A 19,180-nucleotide genomic window follows, 5' to 3' on the forward strand; every position below is an offset into this window, starting at 1 on the left:
TGAACCATCGGAGAGTAGCTTGCAGACATTACGGTATGCACTTCCTAAATATGAAGGCATTTCCTTACATAGCACAGTATAGTTAGCAAACTCAGGACATTTAAATAAAATAAATAAATAAAATATTTTTTTATCTAATCTGCCTTCCATATTCTTATGTTGCCAGTGGGCCCAATGACGTCCTTTATAGCTATGTGTCCGCCTTCTAGAATGGGAAGCTGAGGCCCAGGGGTGTCACATGCGGTGCCTGCAGTTCCAGAACCAGTCCATGCCTGGTGGGGCTGGGTTTAAACCCAGGTCTGTCTGGTGCCATGCCCCAACCAAGGCAGTGGGCCCCATGCCACCTTGTCTCTGGTGGTGGAGGGAGATGCTTGGCACTGGCTTTCGGAGAAGGCACTGAACTTCTTTGGGGACAGCTTCCCTGCAGCTACTCCCAGTGGCCGCCCTCACCCCACTGGCCCGCAGCCTTCGCGGAGGCAAGCTCCCTGCTGGGCACCTTTTGGAAGAGGCTGGCAGTCTGAGGAAGACGCCAAGGTCTGGGAAGAGAAAAGGCTCTTGTTCTTGCTCGGTCTCTTCACAAATGGCCCTAGTCAGCACGTGCCCCGGGGCCCGGAGGGAAGCCTGGCCCGGCCTCTGCCTGGGGAAACCCAAGCCCTGTGCCTGTGGCCTTGAATTACCACCCAGGACAAGGAGGCTCTGTGTGGCCTGAAGAGGCCAGTGTTTGCGGCTCCACTTCTTACCCCAGACAGGCCATGTCAGAACCGATCCACTTCTCCAGGGAGAGAGGGGACCATTTCAAAGGATGAAAGTCCACGGCGGCTCAGAGACCAACCTGGGCTGTCTGGCTGGCAGGAGGGGCGGGGGGTGGCTGTAGGGTCAGGCCTCTCGGGACAGGCAGGCGCTCAGGTAGGATGACTTGCGGCATCTGCCGTGGGCACTGTCTTTCTGTGAAGCTTCTGGAAGGACACAGATGCCTGACCACCAGCATCTCCTCTGACTGAGGTGGCACCTCCTCCTCAGCCAAGTGCCGGTGGGCTCCAGGCCAGCACTGCTTCTCTGAAGCCCCAAGCTGATCATCTCCTCTGGTCCTCAGGCTCTGAGCAGAAGCGGCGATGACACCCATGTGTAAAGATGCAGGGGTCCTGCCTCCAGCTAGCAGCTATTCAATCTCTCCAGGGAGGTAGGAGGGGTGAGCCGCACCCCAGAAATCACACACAGCTCCCTGCTGCGGCGTCTCCAGCCACAGCCTTTCTTCCCCTGCCCGCGACTCTCTCTGGCCCTCCCTGCCAGTCATGAACCTTCCTGGAGACTCCAGGGGGCTGACCCTTCATGGGGCTCTTGACCCCACGGAACCTGCACAGCAAGGAAGACAAACCCAAGTCCAGCTCCTCAGGGAGGAGCCGAGTCTACTGTCCTACCCCGTGCCCTTGCCCCGTGCCCGGGGTCGGCCTCGAGAGCATGGTGACTACAGAATGTGTTAGAGGACGTGCAGATGCTACAAACTGAAGATGGGGACCCCGTGTCCAACTGTGACTCTGAGTTTCAAGACGGCAGCAGCGAGCTTCTGTGGCCCACTGCTCACCCCAAGGAAGCCGGCCCTGCGAGACAGCTATGGAGCGAGAGCTGAAGAAAGAGGCTGAAGGAGGACAAAGCTTGGGATGTCAAGCCTGTAAACAACCTCCGTCCCCCTGGCCAGCGGCAGGCAGGCAGGACCCACAGTCCTCCCAGCCTGGGCGCACACCTGAGACAGACCGACAGACCCGCTGCTCTCTGTCTCACTGAGTGACCTGCGGAGTCAGGTCACCTCCTCTCTGTCATAACACCCGTTCCAAGGTTCCCATTCCATCAAGTCGCTCTACTCATCCGGGACCAAAGGCCAGATGGACTCATGACCGGCGTGAGCGCACAGGCACGTCATGTCGCTGGATGAGAGCGTGGTGTCATGGGTGTGGCAGCAACCACGCCCCGGCAGTCCTGGCAGCTGCCCTGGGGAGCCCTAGCCCTTGCCTCCAGCAGGGAAGGGTGTCACCCACCCTGCCATACCTGCCCTTCCCCGGAGCCAGCTCTTCTGGCCTCTGTAAACGCAGAGAGGATGCTCAGCTAGTGAGACTTGCAAGGAAGCAGAAGGAAGTTGTGTGTTCCGTCCCTGCCTCCTCCCTTCCCCCGACATCTCAGTCTGGCTCTGCCCTTGTAGACAGGGACCAGCATGTGGCCACACACCAGAGGACCCACTTGTACCGCAGAACTTGTCCTGTTCCATTGCAAAAGGGCCCCCACAGATAGGGGACCCCCACGGAGTCTGAGGAAGAGGGGTTACTGTGCAAACCGAAATGGAAATGCCAGCCCGGGAGTTGAAGGCAGCCAGCAGAAACATCTACTTTCAAAGGACACACCCTTGCTGTGAGTGGCCCAGACCCATTTGTGAGAAGCACTGAGAGTCCCCTTGGGACATAAAATCTTGACTCCACCTCTCCGGCCAGCAGAATTACTCATTACCCTGGGGAGGAAGGAACATATTCTTCACTGAGCTTCCCACATGCTCGGCACCATCACGACATCCTCATGTGTGTGTCTGCACACATACATTATATGATGTTGAATATCTGTCCATGACGTATACACAGAACACATGTAAAGCACACTGGCTGGGACACAGGAGTCCTCAGAGGATGCCCACTGTTGTCACACCCCCATTAATCAACTCCCACTTACTCTGTGAGTTGGCCTGATTCACCCTACAGTAACAGTAGAAAAGGAAACAGAGGCTTCGATGAATGATTTGTCCAAGGTCACAAACCCAGATAGTAACACAGCCAGGATTCAATTCTAGGTCCCCCAATTCAAAACCCCTGCCTCGTCTCTAGGCCTCTCTGGCCAGCCCTTCCCTCCCTTCCTCTATCCAGCTCTCAAGGCCCATTTGGAAGTTACTCCTTCAACAAGGCCATCCCTGATCCTAGTTCTAGAATTAATTTCCCCACCACTTCCAGAACTAATTTCATCCACTGTTTCCTCTGCTCAGCATTTTATTAAGATCAGTGACGGTGAAGTGAAAGAGATCATAAACCAGTCATACTATCAGCCCCTCCTACTCAGCAGGCAGGGCTGGGAGTGGACACAGAGATGGATTCAGTTAGGGCGCAGCTCTCCCTCGGAGGTGTTTAGAGTCTGGGCAGGGAGTGGACAGGAGCTGTTCCCGTACCCCGTCTGAGACGTGTGTCCCAGTGTCCGCCGTAGACTTCTACCCCGGCCAGATCCAAGGGCAGGGCCTTGCTGGGTCCCCTGTAGTCCAGCCTAGAGGACAAGGCTCCTGGCTTCCTGTCTCCACCCCACTGGTCAGCTCCCAGCTGGGGCCACCTGCCTGACTTCTCTGTGCCTCATTTTTCTCATCTGTAAAACAGAGTAACAGGGGGGGCCTGCCCCATAGGGCTGCAGTGAGCTGATATATTAAACCAGCTAATCCTGTAAGTGCTCACACTGGGTAGAGTTGGCTGGGTCACACCCGACTGCCCTCCACGTGGAGCCTAGGTGTGAGTCTTTGAAGGTGGTTAAGCCAGTCCACGTCTGTGCTTAAAATGTAAATCCCAAAGCCTGGGGGAGCAGAGAAGGGAGAAAGTGCCCCCCCCCCCCGCCCCCGACCAAGGCCAGCAGGCCTGGGCACACTGCAGCTGACTTTCTCCCTGACCTCCCCAACCTGCCGGCTGCCTAGGCCCGTCTTCCTGCTTTCATCAGCAAGGGGCGCCAAGGGAGCTTCCCAGGCCGTACTATTTGGGGGAAGAGCTGATGGTGGCAGCAGCAGCTGTTCTTTTTATTTCTGGGAACCTGCAAGGGCATTTCAAAGTGAAAAGACACCTCAGCCTCCAGCAGGTGTCTAAATTCTGCCACAAGCTGGGTGTCCATCCCAGTCCACGGTGGGCTTTGCCAGAGATGCTGCCCGGGGCCTAACTTCACTTTTCAATTCAAAGGAGAAGAAAATAAACGGGCAGCTTGAACATCAGCTCACGTCCCTGGGAAGTCGGGCGGAGCAGGTGAGCACAGTCAGAGGAAGAAAGGCCCCGCAGGAGGGGTGCAGGCTAAGGGGAGCAGCTTCTTCCAGGGGCCTCCAGGCCCCTTCCCGCCCCTGCACCCCATGAGTGGTGTGAATGGGGAGGCAGGGGCAGAACACGTGGAAAACCGCAGGGGCCCTGGGCACTGAGATCCTGAGAAGGATGCTCTGCTCTCCCCAGCCTCCTGCAATGACCTCACCAGAGGACAGAGGAAGGACAGACGAGCCAGAACTCAGGCAATGGGGAGGCCACCTCCCCGCAGGCCAAATTACTTCTGCCTAAAAAGCAACAAACATTTACCACCCAACCACCACAGCCTCGCCTCCCCTCTCTGCCACCTCCCACCCCCGCAACACACAGATATCTCTGCTCCAAGAACAGAGCTGATGCACAAACGGCCTGTGCGGATGTGTGTGCACATGCATGCGTGTTGGGGGTTGGAGGGCCAGACCTCTCCCTCTCCCACATAAACACAAGATTCATTTATTAAGTGCCTCCCTGGCATTTCCTTTTTTTTTTTGCCTTCATCCTGCTTGCTTAATATTGCATTTGACATTCTCATTTTATAAATGGTAACAGAAGCAGAATGGAAGGCTAAAATTAGCTTACGAGTGAGAATGATGCTACAAATAGGATGGTGAACACAGAAGCCTGGTTAATTCCATCCACGTCACCCACACCCCGACCCCTACTTTTGGGCTGGTTCCCAACTGAGCTCTCGGTCCTCAGGATGAGAAGGGGCAGCTGAGGGAGGGGACACATGCTGGATCACTGGGGCACTTTGCTACGGGTCAGCACCCCATGCCAACCCCAGCCTGGGGCCTCGTGGACTGCCTGGTCCAGCACCACAGTGCCATGTCCGAGAGGCCAACCCAGGACTTTGCTCTCTCACCTTCCTGCCTCCTCCCAGCCAGAAGCCCCGGTTCAGGGGGTTAATCCCCCAAGTGTGCCCCAGATGAAGGTGGCAGGCTTGAGATCCCACAAGGCTTTGATCTCAGAAGTGGGGTTTTCAGAACTCCCCCAAAGGATGATTCAGCCAAAGGGCCTGAGTCAGTTTCCTAGGACCTAGAAAACCCCATCTGCGGGCCCCTTCTGCTCTGCTCTGCAGGCTGTGCGCTTTCCCGCTCCTGCAGGACCACGGCCAGCTGGAGCATCAAGAGGGCTTACCTCACCTGCTCCTGCCCTGGAGACTCGGGTCCCCGACCCATCCAGGTCTGCACACCTGCATTTTACTGACTTATAATCTGTGCAGAACTGCCTTACCTTACAATTACATCTTTGTCAATAAGATGATTCAAAGAATAATGAGAATGGTGGTGATAATGAAGACACTAAGAGACCTATTTCTCTGATAGTGCGCGCTATGCCGGGTGAACCCTTCGCCGGCCCTAACTCCCGCTGTCTCTGGGTAGGGGTCGCGCTACCTGTCTTACAGAGCGGGGAGCCAAAGCACAGAAGCCACGTGACTTGCCCAAGGTCACAATGAGTAGCGATTAGTGACTGCCTTGTGGGGCATTCAGCAGTGAGGGGGTCGTGGCACCTCTGTTGGGAAGGCCTCTTGGGTTGACAGCACCCCATTCTGAACATTCCTTCACACCCCACCTGCTCAATGCTTGGAGCTCCCTAAGACAAGAGGCACTGATCCTTTCTGCAGGCCGCTACCCCAAACCCCAACATCTGTTTGCTGTTCCCCCTGCCTCCCCAACCCCTGTCTAGTAAAATGCTGACTTGACAGGAGTGAACCTGGGTGACCACTTGGCTAAGAGCCTTTCCTTGGACCTGTTGAGATAAGCAGACCACCTGCTCTGAGCTATATCGGTTTAGGCCAGGAGTCGGAAACTACGGCCCGCAGGCCAAATCCAGCTGCCACTTGTTTCTGTAAATGAGGTTTTATATGCACACAGTCCTGCCATTGTTTACATGTCCTCAGTGGCTGCATTTTGCACTAAGATGGCAGATTTGAGTAGTTGTGACAGAGATGTACAGCTTTGGAAGCCTGAAATATTTATTATCTGGCTCTTTATAAAAAAATAATTTGTGCCTGGCTTAGGCCAAATGGAGGAAACTTGCATTTACTAAGGGGGTTTTCAGGAGGGCTGATCCCTTCAAGGCTTCCAGATTATATATACCCGCCAACAGGCCAAGAGCTCCCAGGGCCAGGAACTCAACCAGGACATCCTATGAGCTGTCAAGAGAGGAAAGAGGTGCAGACAGGAGAGGTGCTCGCCAAGTCACAGGATCACGAGTGGTGGGTCTGGGGTTCAGGCATGGGCCCACGTGTTCCAAGGTCCTGGGTGTTTCTAAATGATCCGGCAGGGGACAAGGACTTGGGGACAAGGACAGGCGACAGCACTTAAGGATCTAGCCCATCACCCAGTGGATGATCCTCACAAACCTGCTATCAATGCTCCGAGATCCAAGTCTCGGAAGCCCTGGAAGTCAGGGAAGGCCTGAGCACTGAGAGCTTCCTCGGGAGACCTGGTCTGTGAGCACACAATGGGGTGTACAGGCGTGCCCAGAGACCCAGACTGGCCTGGCGATTCTGGGCCAGGCTGGCTTAGCCAGTACCATGCTCTTCAGGCCTCAGGCCCCTCACTCCCGGGTTCCTTCCTGCTGACAGTGGATACGTGATTTATGATCCAAACTCTTGCATTATCTCATTAGCAATGATCCTTGCCTGGTGCATCTCTGACTCTAAGGTGCACACAAATCACTGAGGATTTGTCAAAACGCGGATTCTGATTCAGTACATGAGGGGTGGAGCCTGAGACTGCATTCCTAATGAGTTTGCAAACTGCTAAGCAATTTTCATAAATCAGGTCGCCTTAAAGGAACAAGGAAAAGGACTTTTTAAGGAATTCTATAGTAATCCTTGTATAAAGCAAATAGACACTTGTACCTTATACTCACCAGTCAAATCAATCCAGATTTTTCAGTGATGAAGTTTGCTTAAGGTGGCAGTAGGGTATAGTGGGGAGAAGCCAGGGCTAGAGCCAGAGCGACACAGGTTCAAATCCTGGCTCTGAGCTCCACTGTTCCCCTCTGTACAATGGGACAACAACTGCACGTGTGTGAACCGCCAACACAGGGCCTGGGGAACGCCGACGCCCTGCCGTGGCACAGGTATGGGGAAAGGCTCTACTGGAGGAGCCCCCGCCAGGCAGTTTTCTAACTGCACCCTGAGCTCTCACCCAGTGAGGCTGGTGTTGCCTCCCGACTCCTCTGAGGTGGGGACTGAGCCAGGCCTCCAAGGAGGCCCAGGCCAGGGCTCTGTCGATTCCCACCTCCCTCACTGCAGCTGCCAGGGGGCCCTGGCAGGCTGTGTTGGCAACTAATCAAGCAAGTGTCCCTGCTGCTTCAATCAGGACCCGCGGTGGGAGGGAGGTGTCATCACTGCACCCTGGCCGGTTCCCGGCGTGGCTGGGGAGGAGACCCCTCTGGACGGCCTCCAGGTGGCTCTCGTGTACGCGTCTGTGTATTTATTGATAAGGAGCCACGTTTGTGCTTCACTCCAACTGTGCCAGGTCGGAGGAAGGGGCTGAGTCTCATGGGTTGGGTCCTGGGCTAGGGTGGCAGCCAGCTGCCCTCAAGCCCTGTGCTCACCTGCCTCTGGCGGGTAGGGAAGAGGCCTGAGGCCAACAAGGACTCCTGAGAGGCTTGGTCCTTTTTCCCAGTCGGGAATCTGGCCCCGAGAGAGCCCTTGTTCTTTGCCCTTCTCTTAGGAGAGCTTGGAACCACAGGGGCCACAGCATGGCTGAGTGGGAGGGGGCGCTCAGTGACCCTGGGAGGCTGGAGCCCAGTTAGGTAACTTGGCAAGTCCCTTTCAGCCTGGAGGGGGAAACAGCTGACTGGGTACAAACATGAGCTTACTCATTTTCTGGGCTTGAAATCTGGTGCTGCCACTTGCTGACTGTGTGGCCCTGCGCAAGTTGCTTGACCTCTCTCTGCCTCACCTTGCTTATCAGTAAAATGGGGATAATAATTAGTACCCACACCAGATGTGTGATCATTAAATGAGAAGAGATGCATAAAGCAAGCATCCAACAGAGCACATAGTTAGCTCTCAAAAACACTGGCTATTCGTGGGATCTCTGTGTGGAGGTGCCAGGCGAGGCTTTTGCCCATCTCCCTGCCACCACCACCGGGAGGGCGACCTCCTTAAGGCTAGGCCTCTATGGGGAGGGAGCCAGAGTTCTTGTGGTTCCAGCTTCCCTGCAGAAGCACCTGTGCCTGTGGCTGGCTGTCCTCGACATCAGAGAAGGGTCCTCATTTTTAAAAATGCCCAGGGATCCACCCACCAACTTAGATGGGAAACGGCTTTGGGAATTACGATGTGCCTCCCTGTCATGTGGTCCCTCAGCTAATCCCTTGTTCATTCCACACTTACTTACACGGGGCCTACTGAGGGCCAGGCACAGGAGTACCCAGTACTGAGTACTGAGTACTGATTAAGGATCAGAAGAGCTGGATCCCTGTCCTATCTTTGTGACTAGTCAACAGTGAGCCCTCTCCTCTCAGTGACTATGAGAAGAAGGGAGGTCCAGGCATGTGTGGGGGCGGGGGTGGCCGTGCAGCTCTCTGTTCCTGCTGAATTCACAGACTGCAAGGGTTCCAGGAGATTTGTCTTTACAGTTTCCAAGCATAGTCCAGTTTACAAAACACTCCTACGTACATTCTCACAACCGCCCGTGTTTCTGCTTGGCAGTCTCTGCGTTCTCAGAGCCTTTCCGAGCTCTCATTTGAATTCTGTCCACAGCACAGTTTAAATTCATTTCCTTTTCTTGGGGCCTCAGAAGTAGAAACCAGGATCACAGGATGCAAAGCAATTCAGGATTCAGGTTCCTCTACCGATGCACTTTAAAGTCCACCCTTCTCCGGAGGAGGGGAGCTCCCTGGAGAAGTTCTTTCCCTGACGAGGATGTGGACCATGGCGAGAGCTAATGTGTATCAAGCCTGACCCTGTGCTTTTGCTCGTGGTACCTCCCCAGGCCCTGGCAACCCCACAAGGTGGTCATCACAGGCCCTGTTACACGGGAGCTCAGCGAGGTGACCTACTGCTGCCCTCTCCCAGTCCCCATGAGGGCTGGCTGGGCACCTGCAGGGAGACCTCCAGTGGTGCCTGTGATCCTGACCACTTTGCCCCCACCCACTCCTCTTGCCCACTTCGATTTCCGTTTATTCTTTTAAAGAACAAGTACCAGATTCAAAAGAAAATAGCAACCTCACTCAACACAGTTACCCACACCTGCTCTAGACGGCCTCCACCTGCGTGGAAAAGAAGGTGACATATGCAAAAGAGCGGGGACAATGGCTGCAAACTTCTCTGGCTTCAGGCCAGCCCACGTTATCCTTCTGGGGCTGAACCTCTACCTCCCGACTGTCCCCTGCGTCATCTGGGGGTTCACCTCCCCACCCCCAAGCTCCAATGACCGTCTGGACAGCTCACCCGGCAGACAACACCTTAAGGCCGGTGTGCCTTCACCGTCCGGGCCTCTGTTTCCCTGCTGGAACAGCGGGCAGAAGAAAAGCCCTCTCCTCCTCGCGTCTCAGGCGCGCTGCCAAGCCAGTCAACAGTGAAGGGCCGCACATATGCACTTGTGACAGCACAGCGAGGCCTCTTGCCAGTCTACATCGGGCCTTCCCGACGAACCGTTAAGTCCTGGCAGGACAGGAATGGAGGCTGCCAGCGCCCTCGGCTGCCCCCTCCACACCCCCCCCCCCCCGCTGCCCAGGCCGCCCTCGGCAGAGTCCGTCATGGCAGGCCTGGCTAGGAACAAGGCCTCCAGGCACCGGAAGCAGGGTTCCTTTTAAGCTCCCCGTCTCTCTAGTTTTAAAAACAGCAACCAAAAGGGAGACGTATCGGCTAGAGGGTAGAAGGGGGGCACCTGGGAGGGGACCTGTGCTATTTCTACACACTTATCTCCTCAGTACCATTTTAATGCCTGAGCTCCAACCCTCAGTACGCAAAGAAACAGTACTTTCATTTCAGATGCATATGATGGTGAGGAACAATACGAACAATATTATTTTAGTGCCCTGGGAAAAAATTAGCAAGTCAAATATTGAATCAGGCCTGTAGCACCACATGCTAAGCAGATTGCTTTGATCTTATCCATGCTAAAAGCTCTATTATTGAATTTAAAGTCGGTGAACACATATCAGACCAATATACAGTGTGTATCTAAATGCATGTTTCAGAAGCAAGGAATGTTTTGACTAAAGGAAGAAAATATCAAAGTTAACAGCTGCAACTAAGCACAAAATTGTGCCCCCCTGCTCCCCTTCTTCTCTTGAGGCTGCAGGCTTTGCGGGCCAACCAAAATGTTTTGGCTTGGAAGGACCTGCTGATGGTTGCAGAAACACCTGCTGAGCTCCCATTTTTCTCGAACCAACAAGAAAGGGGGTTCTCACCCACCTACTCAGTTTGAAGAAAGGAGTTTGAGACTTCAAGCCACCATGCGCGAGCTGCACATGGTATGGCGCCCTCTGGTGGCCATTTCTCTGGGAGGCCTACCTGGCTCCCCAAACTTTAATCCAACCCCCCTCTCCATGGAGGGTGCCCTGCCAGGAAAAGGGACTTTATAAAGAATCAAAAGGAGAGCCGAAGTAGCTGACCATAAGGGTAAAACCACCCAGCTGATCGGAAGGAGAGAATGTTAATTACCCTGCAGGGCCCAAAGAGAGAAACAATTTGGGCAGTAAAGTTCCTATCTAAGAAAGACCCCTCAAAAGCCAAGCTAAACAGCAAATGCACATCCTAAACCAGGGTTGGGCAAGTTACAACCTGCAGGTCAAATCTGGCTCCCCTGACTCTTTTGTAGAGCCCAAGAGTTAGGAATGGTTTTTACATTTTTAAATGGCAATCAATCAATCGATTAAAATTTGTGACGTGAAAATTACATGAGACTTCAATTTCAGCACCCCAGACACAGCTTTATTGAAATACAGCCCTGCTCATTCTTGTAGGGACTGTCTGTGGATGCAGAGGTGAGTAACTAGACAGCCAGTTGTGTGGCCTACAAAGTGGAAAGTATACCCCATTTGGCCCTTTACAGAAAAAGCTTTCTGTCCTACCGTTCACAGGGCTGAATGTTTAGTCCAGTCCCTACGCCCAGTGTGCCCACCTCTGAGCATGACCAGGCTGTAGCAGTCTGCAGGACAAAGGGGTGGACACGGCGGAAGGGAGGCGTCGCATTTCAGTGCAACCCCTGCCAACTTACCATTTTATTATTGATTTCATGGAAATGAATCTCACAGACTTTCTCCACAACGTCTTCATTCTCAAAAGTGACAAAGCCAAACCCTAAAGGAAAAAGGGGGGGGAAAAGACAGAGAGGAGAGGTGAGTTCAGTTCCCTTCGGCCCCTTTCCTTTTTCTGACGTCCTGCGGTGGTGACAGGCTTCTGGGATGAGGGTAGGGGGCGGATCCCTGGGAATGGCCTCCCGCTTGTGGAAATGATTTCTAATTTGTACGGAGCACCCTTCCAACAGTGAGGAGAAGTTAATGATTTCACCCCCATGCGGCTGGCGCATGTGGTTTACATTTGCCCCGAAGCAAACAAGAAATTTACTTGTCTGTTATTTACAAGGGTCAGAGCCCGTGGCTCTTGGCGGGAGGCGGGCGGGTGGGGGAGCCGGACAGCGGGATCACTGCGGGGCCACGTTTGCCCTTTCGGCGCTGGAGTGGCCAGCCCTCGGGTCGGCTTCCAGACGGAGGCCATTATTTGTCCTTTTCTTCCTGAATTACTTCCTCTAATACCTCATCAGGACATCCTGAGGCCTGGAAGAAACTATTAAAAGTTTTGGGCCTCTGTTCTGCACGGGCATCCTTTTTCTACTGCTGCTTCAAAAGCGCTGCGGATTTGGGGCAGTTTAAGACTGTCTGATGCCTGCTGTCAGCCCGTCAGCTATCCACTGTATTTACTCGGCTGGAGACCGGCTTTGCTAGACAAGCCGTACTGAAAATTTTTGGCAGGCGACCGCTGCTCAGCATCCTGAGTGCCTCTCGCTACCCTCCTGGCCCTCGCTTTCTTCTCCTCCCGCCCCCGACAGGCTTCCAACACGCCGCCCCATCTGTGACCCTACTCGGTCAGCACTATTCTGACACACAGACCCACTCACAGGATGGCACCCCGCCGCGGATGAAACGCAGTGAACACGCAGGCGCGCAGACACCCTGATGGGGAGGCAGCAGGCCTAGGGGCCAGTTCTGACTTTGCATGTGTCATCCCGGGAAGCCCCTCTCCCCCTGAGCCCTGAGGTTTGCACCTGCAAATTAAGATGGTGAGACTGGACTCTGGGTTCCCCCTCTAAGGTCAGAACCCAAACCTCTGCTATGGGCTGAATGTCTGTATTCCCCCAAATTCATACATTGAAACTCCACCCCAACGGGATGGTGTTAGGAGACGGAGCCTCTGGGAGACATTTGGGTCATGAGGGTGGAGGCTTTGTGAATGGGATTAGTGCTCTTACATAAGACACGAGAGGGCCTGCTTTCCCTGCTCTCTGCCGTGGGAGGATACAACGAGAAGACAGCCGTCTGTAAACAAGGGAGAGGGCTCTCACCAAAACCCTGACCTCGCTGGCACCTGGCCTTGGACTTTCAGCCTCCAGAACCGTGAGAAATAAGTGTCTGTCATTTGTAAGCCTCCCAGGCTCTGGTGCTTTGTGACTGCAGCTCAGACGGACACAGTCCTCCCCAGAGATCTGAGCCTGGACGAACACAAGCCTGGGCACACCAACCAGAACACTCCAACCACAAGGACTGTTTCTGTGCTTTAACAATCAGCGCTCAGGTCAATGAGTACAAAGACAGATGCTCCCTTTTCAAGCTTCCGTGTTTACTCTAGGTCCCAGAAACCCACAGTGGGGAGAGAATCACTCAAGCCCCTCCTCCAACTCTGACGCCATCATCTTCTAAGGAACAGCCAGGAACGGGCTGTTGAGGCACTGTGATCTCCCGTCACAGCTCCCGCTGGATCCGGAAGATTCTCAGGAAGGGAACAGAAAAGGCCAAACCCTGCTCTCAGACAGTTTGCAGTAAAACAGATGGCTAGTACGACCCCACAGGTGGCAATCTCAACCCTGATGGTGATGGGTAACTTATTACACACACCAAACACCAGGCCGGTGTTCCTAGTCTACGAGGCCCAGCCCACTACAAAGGTCCGACCTGCCCGCCGTGAGGGGGCTCAAAGCTGACAAGCTTCTCCCAGCGACCTCCTGGAGAAGCTGGGTCCTCAGACACAGTATTTTGTTCAAAATGAGGCCCAACAGGAAACCCTGCACCAGATTTATACTCCGCCTCTGCACCAGGTCCCTGTGGACAGAGCTACAATGCCGACCTTCTCTACGGCAGCCGGTCCCACGTGTTCTGTGCACAGTTGGACGAGAGCTACTCCCAGAGGCAAGTCTCCGCACGACGTCCCTTTGGCTTTGCTGTGTTGGCCCCCCGAGCCTCCCTTCAAAAGGGCCTGAAAACCATCAAACTCTCACCCAGGTGGGGACCCCTGCAGCACCCAGAGGCGCACTGGCATTGTTTTGGTTAATCCCCTTCCTGGCCACGTTTCTAGAGCCCAGGTCTGAGAAGAAGGGATTAAGATGAAATGCCCTTCAAAAGGTCCTCAGGGGAGGGGGAGGTGGCACATCAGAGGATGCAGGAATCTGCTGGCACTGGCTTCAAGGACAATGGCTGGGCCGGGGCCTCATTCACACCGGGTCCCCAGGACACACAGAGCCCCTAATACACAGAGTGCTGAGTGGCTGGCGGCTGAGAACGACAGAATGAGACACTTCCGGTCCTCCGGGTTCTCAGCATCTTGCTCATCTGCATCCCTGCTTCCCCTCCCAGGTTGACTCCGTCCTTCCTGGGGTGTAAACCAGCTCCCACCTGTGCCAGGCGTTGTGTGGGACACAGAGATCGACAAGGCGACATCCCTCTTCTCAAGCAATTTGCTCTCTAAAAGGCACAAGTCAGAGGTTCCCTCTCAAGAAGTACATCTCCCTCGTGCAGACCTCGCTCCTGCCTCGCGACCCTCGCCTCTAGCCTGAGGGTCACTCTGGGTCTCCCGTGTCTGTGAAGTTGCCCCTCTGGCCTGGAATCAAGCTAAGGCAACAGGCAAATCCCTAACCGAGCCAGGACGGGCCAGTTCTTAGGTAGGAGAGAACCCTGCTGCTAATTAGGGTGAGTGTAGCAGGTTGAACGGTGGCCCCCAAATGGTATGTCCACATTCTAACCCATGGAACTAGGAATGTAATCTCATCTGGAAAGAGGGCTTTTGCAAATTTAAGTCCAGAATCTCAGGAAGAGATCATTCTGGATACAGGGCAGGCCCTACCTCTAACACCAGGTGTTCGTACAGAGGAGAGGGAGATTTGAGACCTAGAGGGGAGATGTCCGCATGAAGACGGGGGCAGAGATTGGATGATGTGGCCACAAGCCAAGGAATGCCTGGAGCCACCAGAAGCTGGAAGAGGAAAAACTGTCACCTAGAACCTTCAAAGGGCACGTGGCCCTGCTGACACTTGATTTCGGACCTCTGCCCTCCAGAACAGTGAGGGAATAAATTCTGTTGCTTTAAGCCACCCACCCAGTTGGCAGTAATTTGTTATGGGAGCCCCTGGAAACTAAGATGGCATGGTTTCAGCTGCCCCTACACAGGCAGGTCCCACGATCACTCCAGCCAGGCCGTGTGCGTGCTTTGGATGGAAGGCAGGAGAGTGTGGACGAGTGAGGCAAACCCATCCGCACCCCTGGGAAAGAGCGTGAGCCAGCACCAGTCAAGGGCACCTCTCTAGGAGCCAGAGGACAGGGGTTTGACGTCACTCAGCTGCTGAGCACGTGCACTTGACCTGCAACAGCGCCCAGGTGAGTCACGTCACCTGGAGGCCCGGGGCTGAGTTCATCACCAAGGAAACTGCTTTTCTGCTGCCACCCACCCCTTCCTGGTCCACGGTGCCACCACTGTCTGGACTCCAGCCCAACGCCACTCAGGACTCACTGTCGCCCCAGTTTCCTACTCTGTGCTGCTTGGAGACAGGAAGAGGTGTGACAAAGCTGGGAGACAGGAATTAAAATGCAGACTGTTGACGGGGAAGGGTGGGGGCAGGACTCACTGCATCATTTCAGATTCTGACTCCCCGCTGGTCCCTTCCCTAATCCCACGGGAATCAAATTTCGAGTATCACAAAAATGATTTTCCTGATCAAAGGAGAGAGCCTGGATTTCAAGCTGAAGTACCCTGGATGCATAACAATTCAGTGATGTCAAGACTCATTTGCAGTCTTTTAAAGATCTATATCGTTTCAACAGCCCTGTCTGTTTGGCCCGAATAGAGAAAACAAACTTAATTATGTCTAAAATATTTATTTATTCCATTTGGAGAAAGCAAAGAAGTAAAGAAACAATTATCAATAAATGTTATTCTTTAACGTACGATCATTTTTATCTCACAGGTGCATTATCATCATGTACAATGAATTGCTAACTCAGTGGTGAACAACCCCCAAAATAAATTGAACTGAGGAGTGAAGGGCAGAACAAGGAAGTCAGAAATTTGGGAGGGATGGAGAGGTGGGTGGGAAAAACCTGTTTTTGGCATCAAAGTCTTTTTCATTTTTGAAGTTAATTTTTATTGGGTGAATATATATATAACACAAAATTTACCATTGTAACCATTTTTAAGTGTGCAGGTCAGTGGTACTAAGTATATTCATGATGTTGTGCAACCATCACCACTATTTATTTCCAGAACTCTTCACCATCCAAGACTGAAACTCTGTACCCTTTAAGCAATAACTCCCTCCTTCCCTCCCTCCCTCCCTCAGCTACTCATAACCTCTATTCCACTTTTCACCTCTAAGACTTCACCTAGCCTAGGTACCTCACGTACTTGGAATCAGAATATTTGTCCTTTTGTGTTTGGTTTAGCTCACTTAGTACAATGTTTTTAGAGCATTGTCATCTTTTGAACAATCTGCCAAATGGACAGATTCTACAGGAGACTTAGGGAAGCTAAGTCTTCCTGAGAAGGAGCAGGAAGGACCAATGATTCCCTTCTCAGTTTTCCAAGAGAGAGCCTCACAGAGAAGTCGTAAGTGGAGCCTCACGAAAGCCCGCCAGAGGCATAGCAGCTAAAAGAAAGAAACATGTAATTCTCCTTGCTCAAAAGCAAGGACCAAGTGATGAGCTGTGTGCCCCTGGAGAGTCCCTTCACCTCTCTGGGGTCTAAAAGAAGCAGGTGGAATCTGGTAGGGGTGCATGGGAGGAGGTCCTGCTCTGGTCCCTGGCAGCAAGGACTTTGATGCACAGTGTCCATGAGGGCTTGCACTCCAGAACTTTGGAGGTGCCCCTGTGAACACCCCTGCTCAGTTTCTCATCTCCCATAGTCCAGAGGAGGGGCCATCCTAGAGCCGGGAACTCCTCCCTAGGCACTTAAAGTCCCGAGCCGTCATTCAGTCCAGAGAGGAGCCCCAGGGACTGAAAACAGGCAATGAGTGGAGGAAGGGCCAAAGGGCCAAAACTTGGGGGACAGAAGGCCAGTTCACCCAAGAAACTCTCTCCCTGGTCATCAGCAAAGTGACACCTGCTGGGCCTCTCATGAAGTCCCCACCTGAACTGCACATGCGCTTCTGAGGGGCACCAGGAGTCAGCAAAATTGGGACAAAGAAGGTGGTGGGAAGGTTAACCCCAAACAAAAAGGGATTTAAAAATGGACATAATTAGGGTAACAGTTGATAGCAAGCATTTAAAAACGAAACTCCTACCACATTCTCCTGAATGAAGCTATTATTGGAAACTAACAAGTAAGCGTTATTTAAGAGATAAGCATTTAACAGTCAAACCTTTTTTCCCTCTTTTATTCAAGTGACCAAAACTGAATATTCATCTGAATAATACAAAGCTATAAAACACACACACACACACACACAGAGAAGAACAGAAATCTGAAAACAAGACACCTCAAAATTAAAATGACCTGTTCCAAACACAGTCACTGAGAAATATCCAACAGTTAACTTGCAAGGGAGTCTTTTTTAGGTCAGGGAGGGAAAGATGGGAATGGCCTCCTCTCCTAGCCTCAAAAATAATTTTCTTCTCTTATCATATAGGTCAATGAGCACTAACAGGCAATCACGCAGTGCCTAATGCATCTTCAGTGAAAATCAATGCGAGTCAGGAGTTAACACACTTGGTTAATGGGGAGAAAAGTGAGAAAGAAAAGAACTCCAGATTGTCAAATTTATCCTGAGTATCCCATGAGGAATTTGAGGTATGTGGACGCGAGGGTATTTATAACCTGTGCAACCTCCCTCTCCTGCTAATAACCCAGTGTTGGGGGAAGCGGCTGTATCCGTAGGCTGCTTCCAGTATAAATACGAATCCCCTGGGTTTGGGTGTGGGGAGCAGTTTTTGCTTTCAAAACGCTTCTCCTACGTCATCCTCCCTGGTCCCCAAGGCAACCCTGCGAGAGGCAGGGCAGGTTCCTCCGTCATCATGTCGCTCAACTGCTCGGCACAGCTAGACAACCAGTCCACAATGGCTCGTGGCCACAAGGCCAGGGCAGGAGTTGGACTCAGGAGCCAGACTCCAGACTCCTTTCACACCCCCACCTCGCTTTTCTGGAGCAGGTCATCAGGGCCCTTCTCTGGATCAGGAGGTGTTCAAGGACGGATTGGCGGCCCCGTGGCCCCGTGGCCCCGGGAAAGTGAGAGCCTGGGCCACGCCCATGGTGGTCTGTCGGCTTCGGTACAGAGCTGACCTCCCGACTGCGGTGTGCGCGTCAGTGACACTTCACCTCGGGCTCACCCAACTCAGAACATTTCTGGGCCCCCTACATGGGCCCCCAGCAGGTTTGGCGAATTGGTTTCATCTGCCTGGAAGGGTTTTCCTGGAACCCTGGATGGGGGTCTGAGGGCGCCCCCTACATGGTAGGATGGGGTGGCTTCACATGCCCTGGGTTTGCCCTAAAAATGTGTAACTCAGAAAATTGATCTGTTCCAAGGAAACAAAAAACAAAACAAAAAAATTACAAGCTGCCTTGCCAAAAGAAAGGACATGTTTCCGATGACCGACTGCCACTTTGGGACACTCATTGTATGTTACCTGGACATGAGTGAAATCCAGTCTGAGCTGACATCAGCTTCCTGAGCATCTTCAGACGTTAGGTGCTGAGCTGGTGGGACGACGGTCCCAGCTGTGTCTGCTCGCACACCCACATGCTAGTGGGGATTTGGGTCAGATGAGAGTGTAATTTTCCACCAAGCCAGGAATGGGGCCCCATCAGTTCTATCTAATGCATGGTATCCTAAAGGTGATTATTTATTATCAGTCCACATTCCAGTAATAATTTTGAAAAGAGAAAGCTCACTGCATTTATTGAGCATCTGTTCTTTAACTCAGGCTTCACAGCAGCCCCCTGTGGCGGAGGAATGATTATTCCCACCTTACAGATTGAAGAACTGAGGCCGGGGCGGAGGGGGAGGCTGTGCTCTTTCCACCCCAGCCCACTTTTTTTTATAAGAAGGCGGGTTATTCTAAACCCAGTGTCTCCTGCATTCTAAACGTGTCCCACAGTCTGGCTCTGGAACCCCGCCCCGTCAGGTTGCTCTGCAAGAACCTCTACAAAACTGGCCACGGCCCTCAGCCTGACGACCCAGCAGGAGGGCCAGGAGACAGTGTGGGCAAGATGTGCTGCCCGTTCCGGCCGAGCATCCTCTCCCTGTTTCCCTGTGTTTCTGAGCCCTTCTCTGTAGAGGAAGCTCTGGGGATACCGAGGGTTTTCATAATGACACCACAAGATGGCTTTTATAGAGAAAAACAGCCAAAGCATGGCCTAAGCTAGTCTAACCAGGGATGGGCGCAGGGTAGTGACTTCTCCGAACACTGCCAGATCCCAATCACAGAGCTGCCGGCAACGGGGCTGTGTTCTCGAGCCCAATGCTAGCAGATGCCTCTCGCAGCAAACTGGCTCCCTCATGAGTCAGCCGCCCTGGAGGCATAAATAGAGAAGCATTCACTTCCCTGGCCTTATTAAGAACTAAGAACAGGGGCAGGCATGCTGACTCACGATGGACACAAGACTCAGCGTTGGGGATGCTCAGAACAAAGGCTTGGGGACCGGGAGGCCCTCAGAGGCA

The 19,180-nt window shown here is 53.1% G+C and overlaps 1 protein-coding gene across 11 annotated transcripts in view; it reads right to left on the bottom strand.

Moving 5' to 3' along the window:
• Window positions 1–19,180, bottom strand: part of MSI2 (musashi RNA binding protein 2) — a 379,830-nt gene that overhangs the window by 65,214 nt on the left and 295,436 nt on the right. For all 11 annotated transcript variants that reach the window (XR_012499468.1, XM_074342750.1, XM_074342751.1 and 8 more), the window contains one exon: window positions 11,264–11,346. Coding sequence is in view for 10 of the 11 variants with exons in the window: in XM_074342750.1 (XP_074198851.1) it covers window positions 11,264–11,346 (83 nt within the window). In the remaining variant the exon portion in view is untranslated. The remainder of the gene's footprint in view (window positions 1–11,263; window positions 11,347–19,180) is intronic.

This window comes from Camelus bactrianus, chromosome 16 (genome assembly GCF_048773025.1).
Source record: "Camelus bactrianus isolate YW-2024 breed Bactrian camel chromosome 16, ASM4877302v1, whole genome shotgun sequence".
NCBI classification, from domain to species: domain Eukaryota; kingdom Metazoa; phylum Chordata; class Mammalia; order Artiodactyla; family Camelidae; genus Camelus; species Camelus bactrianus.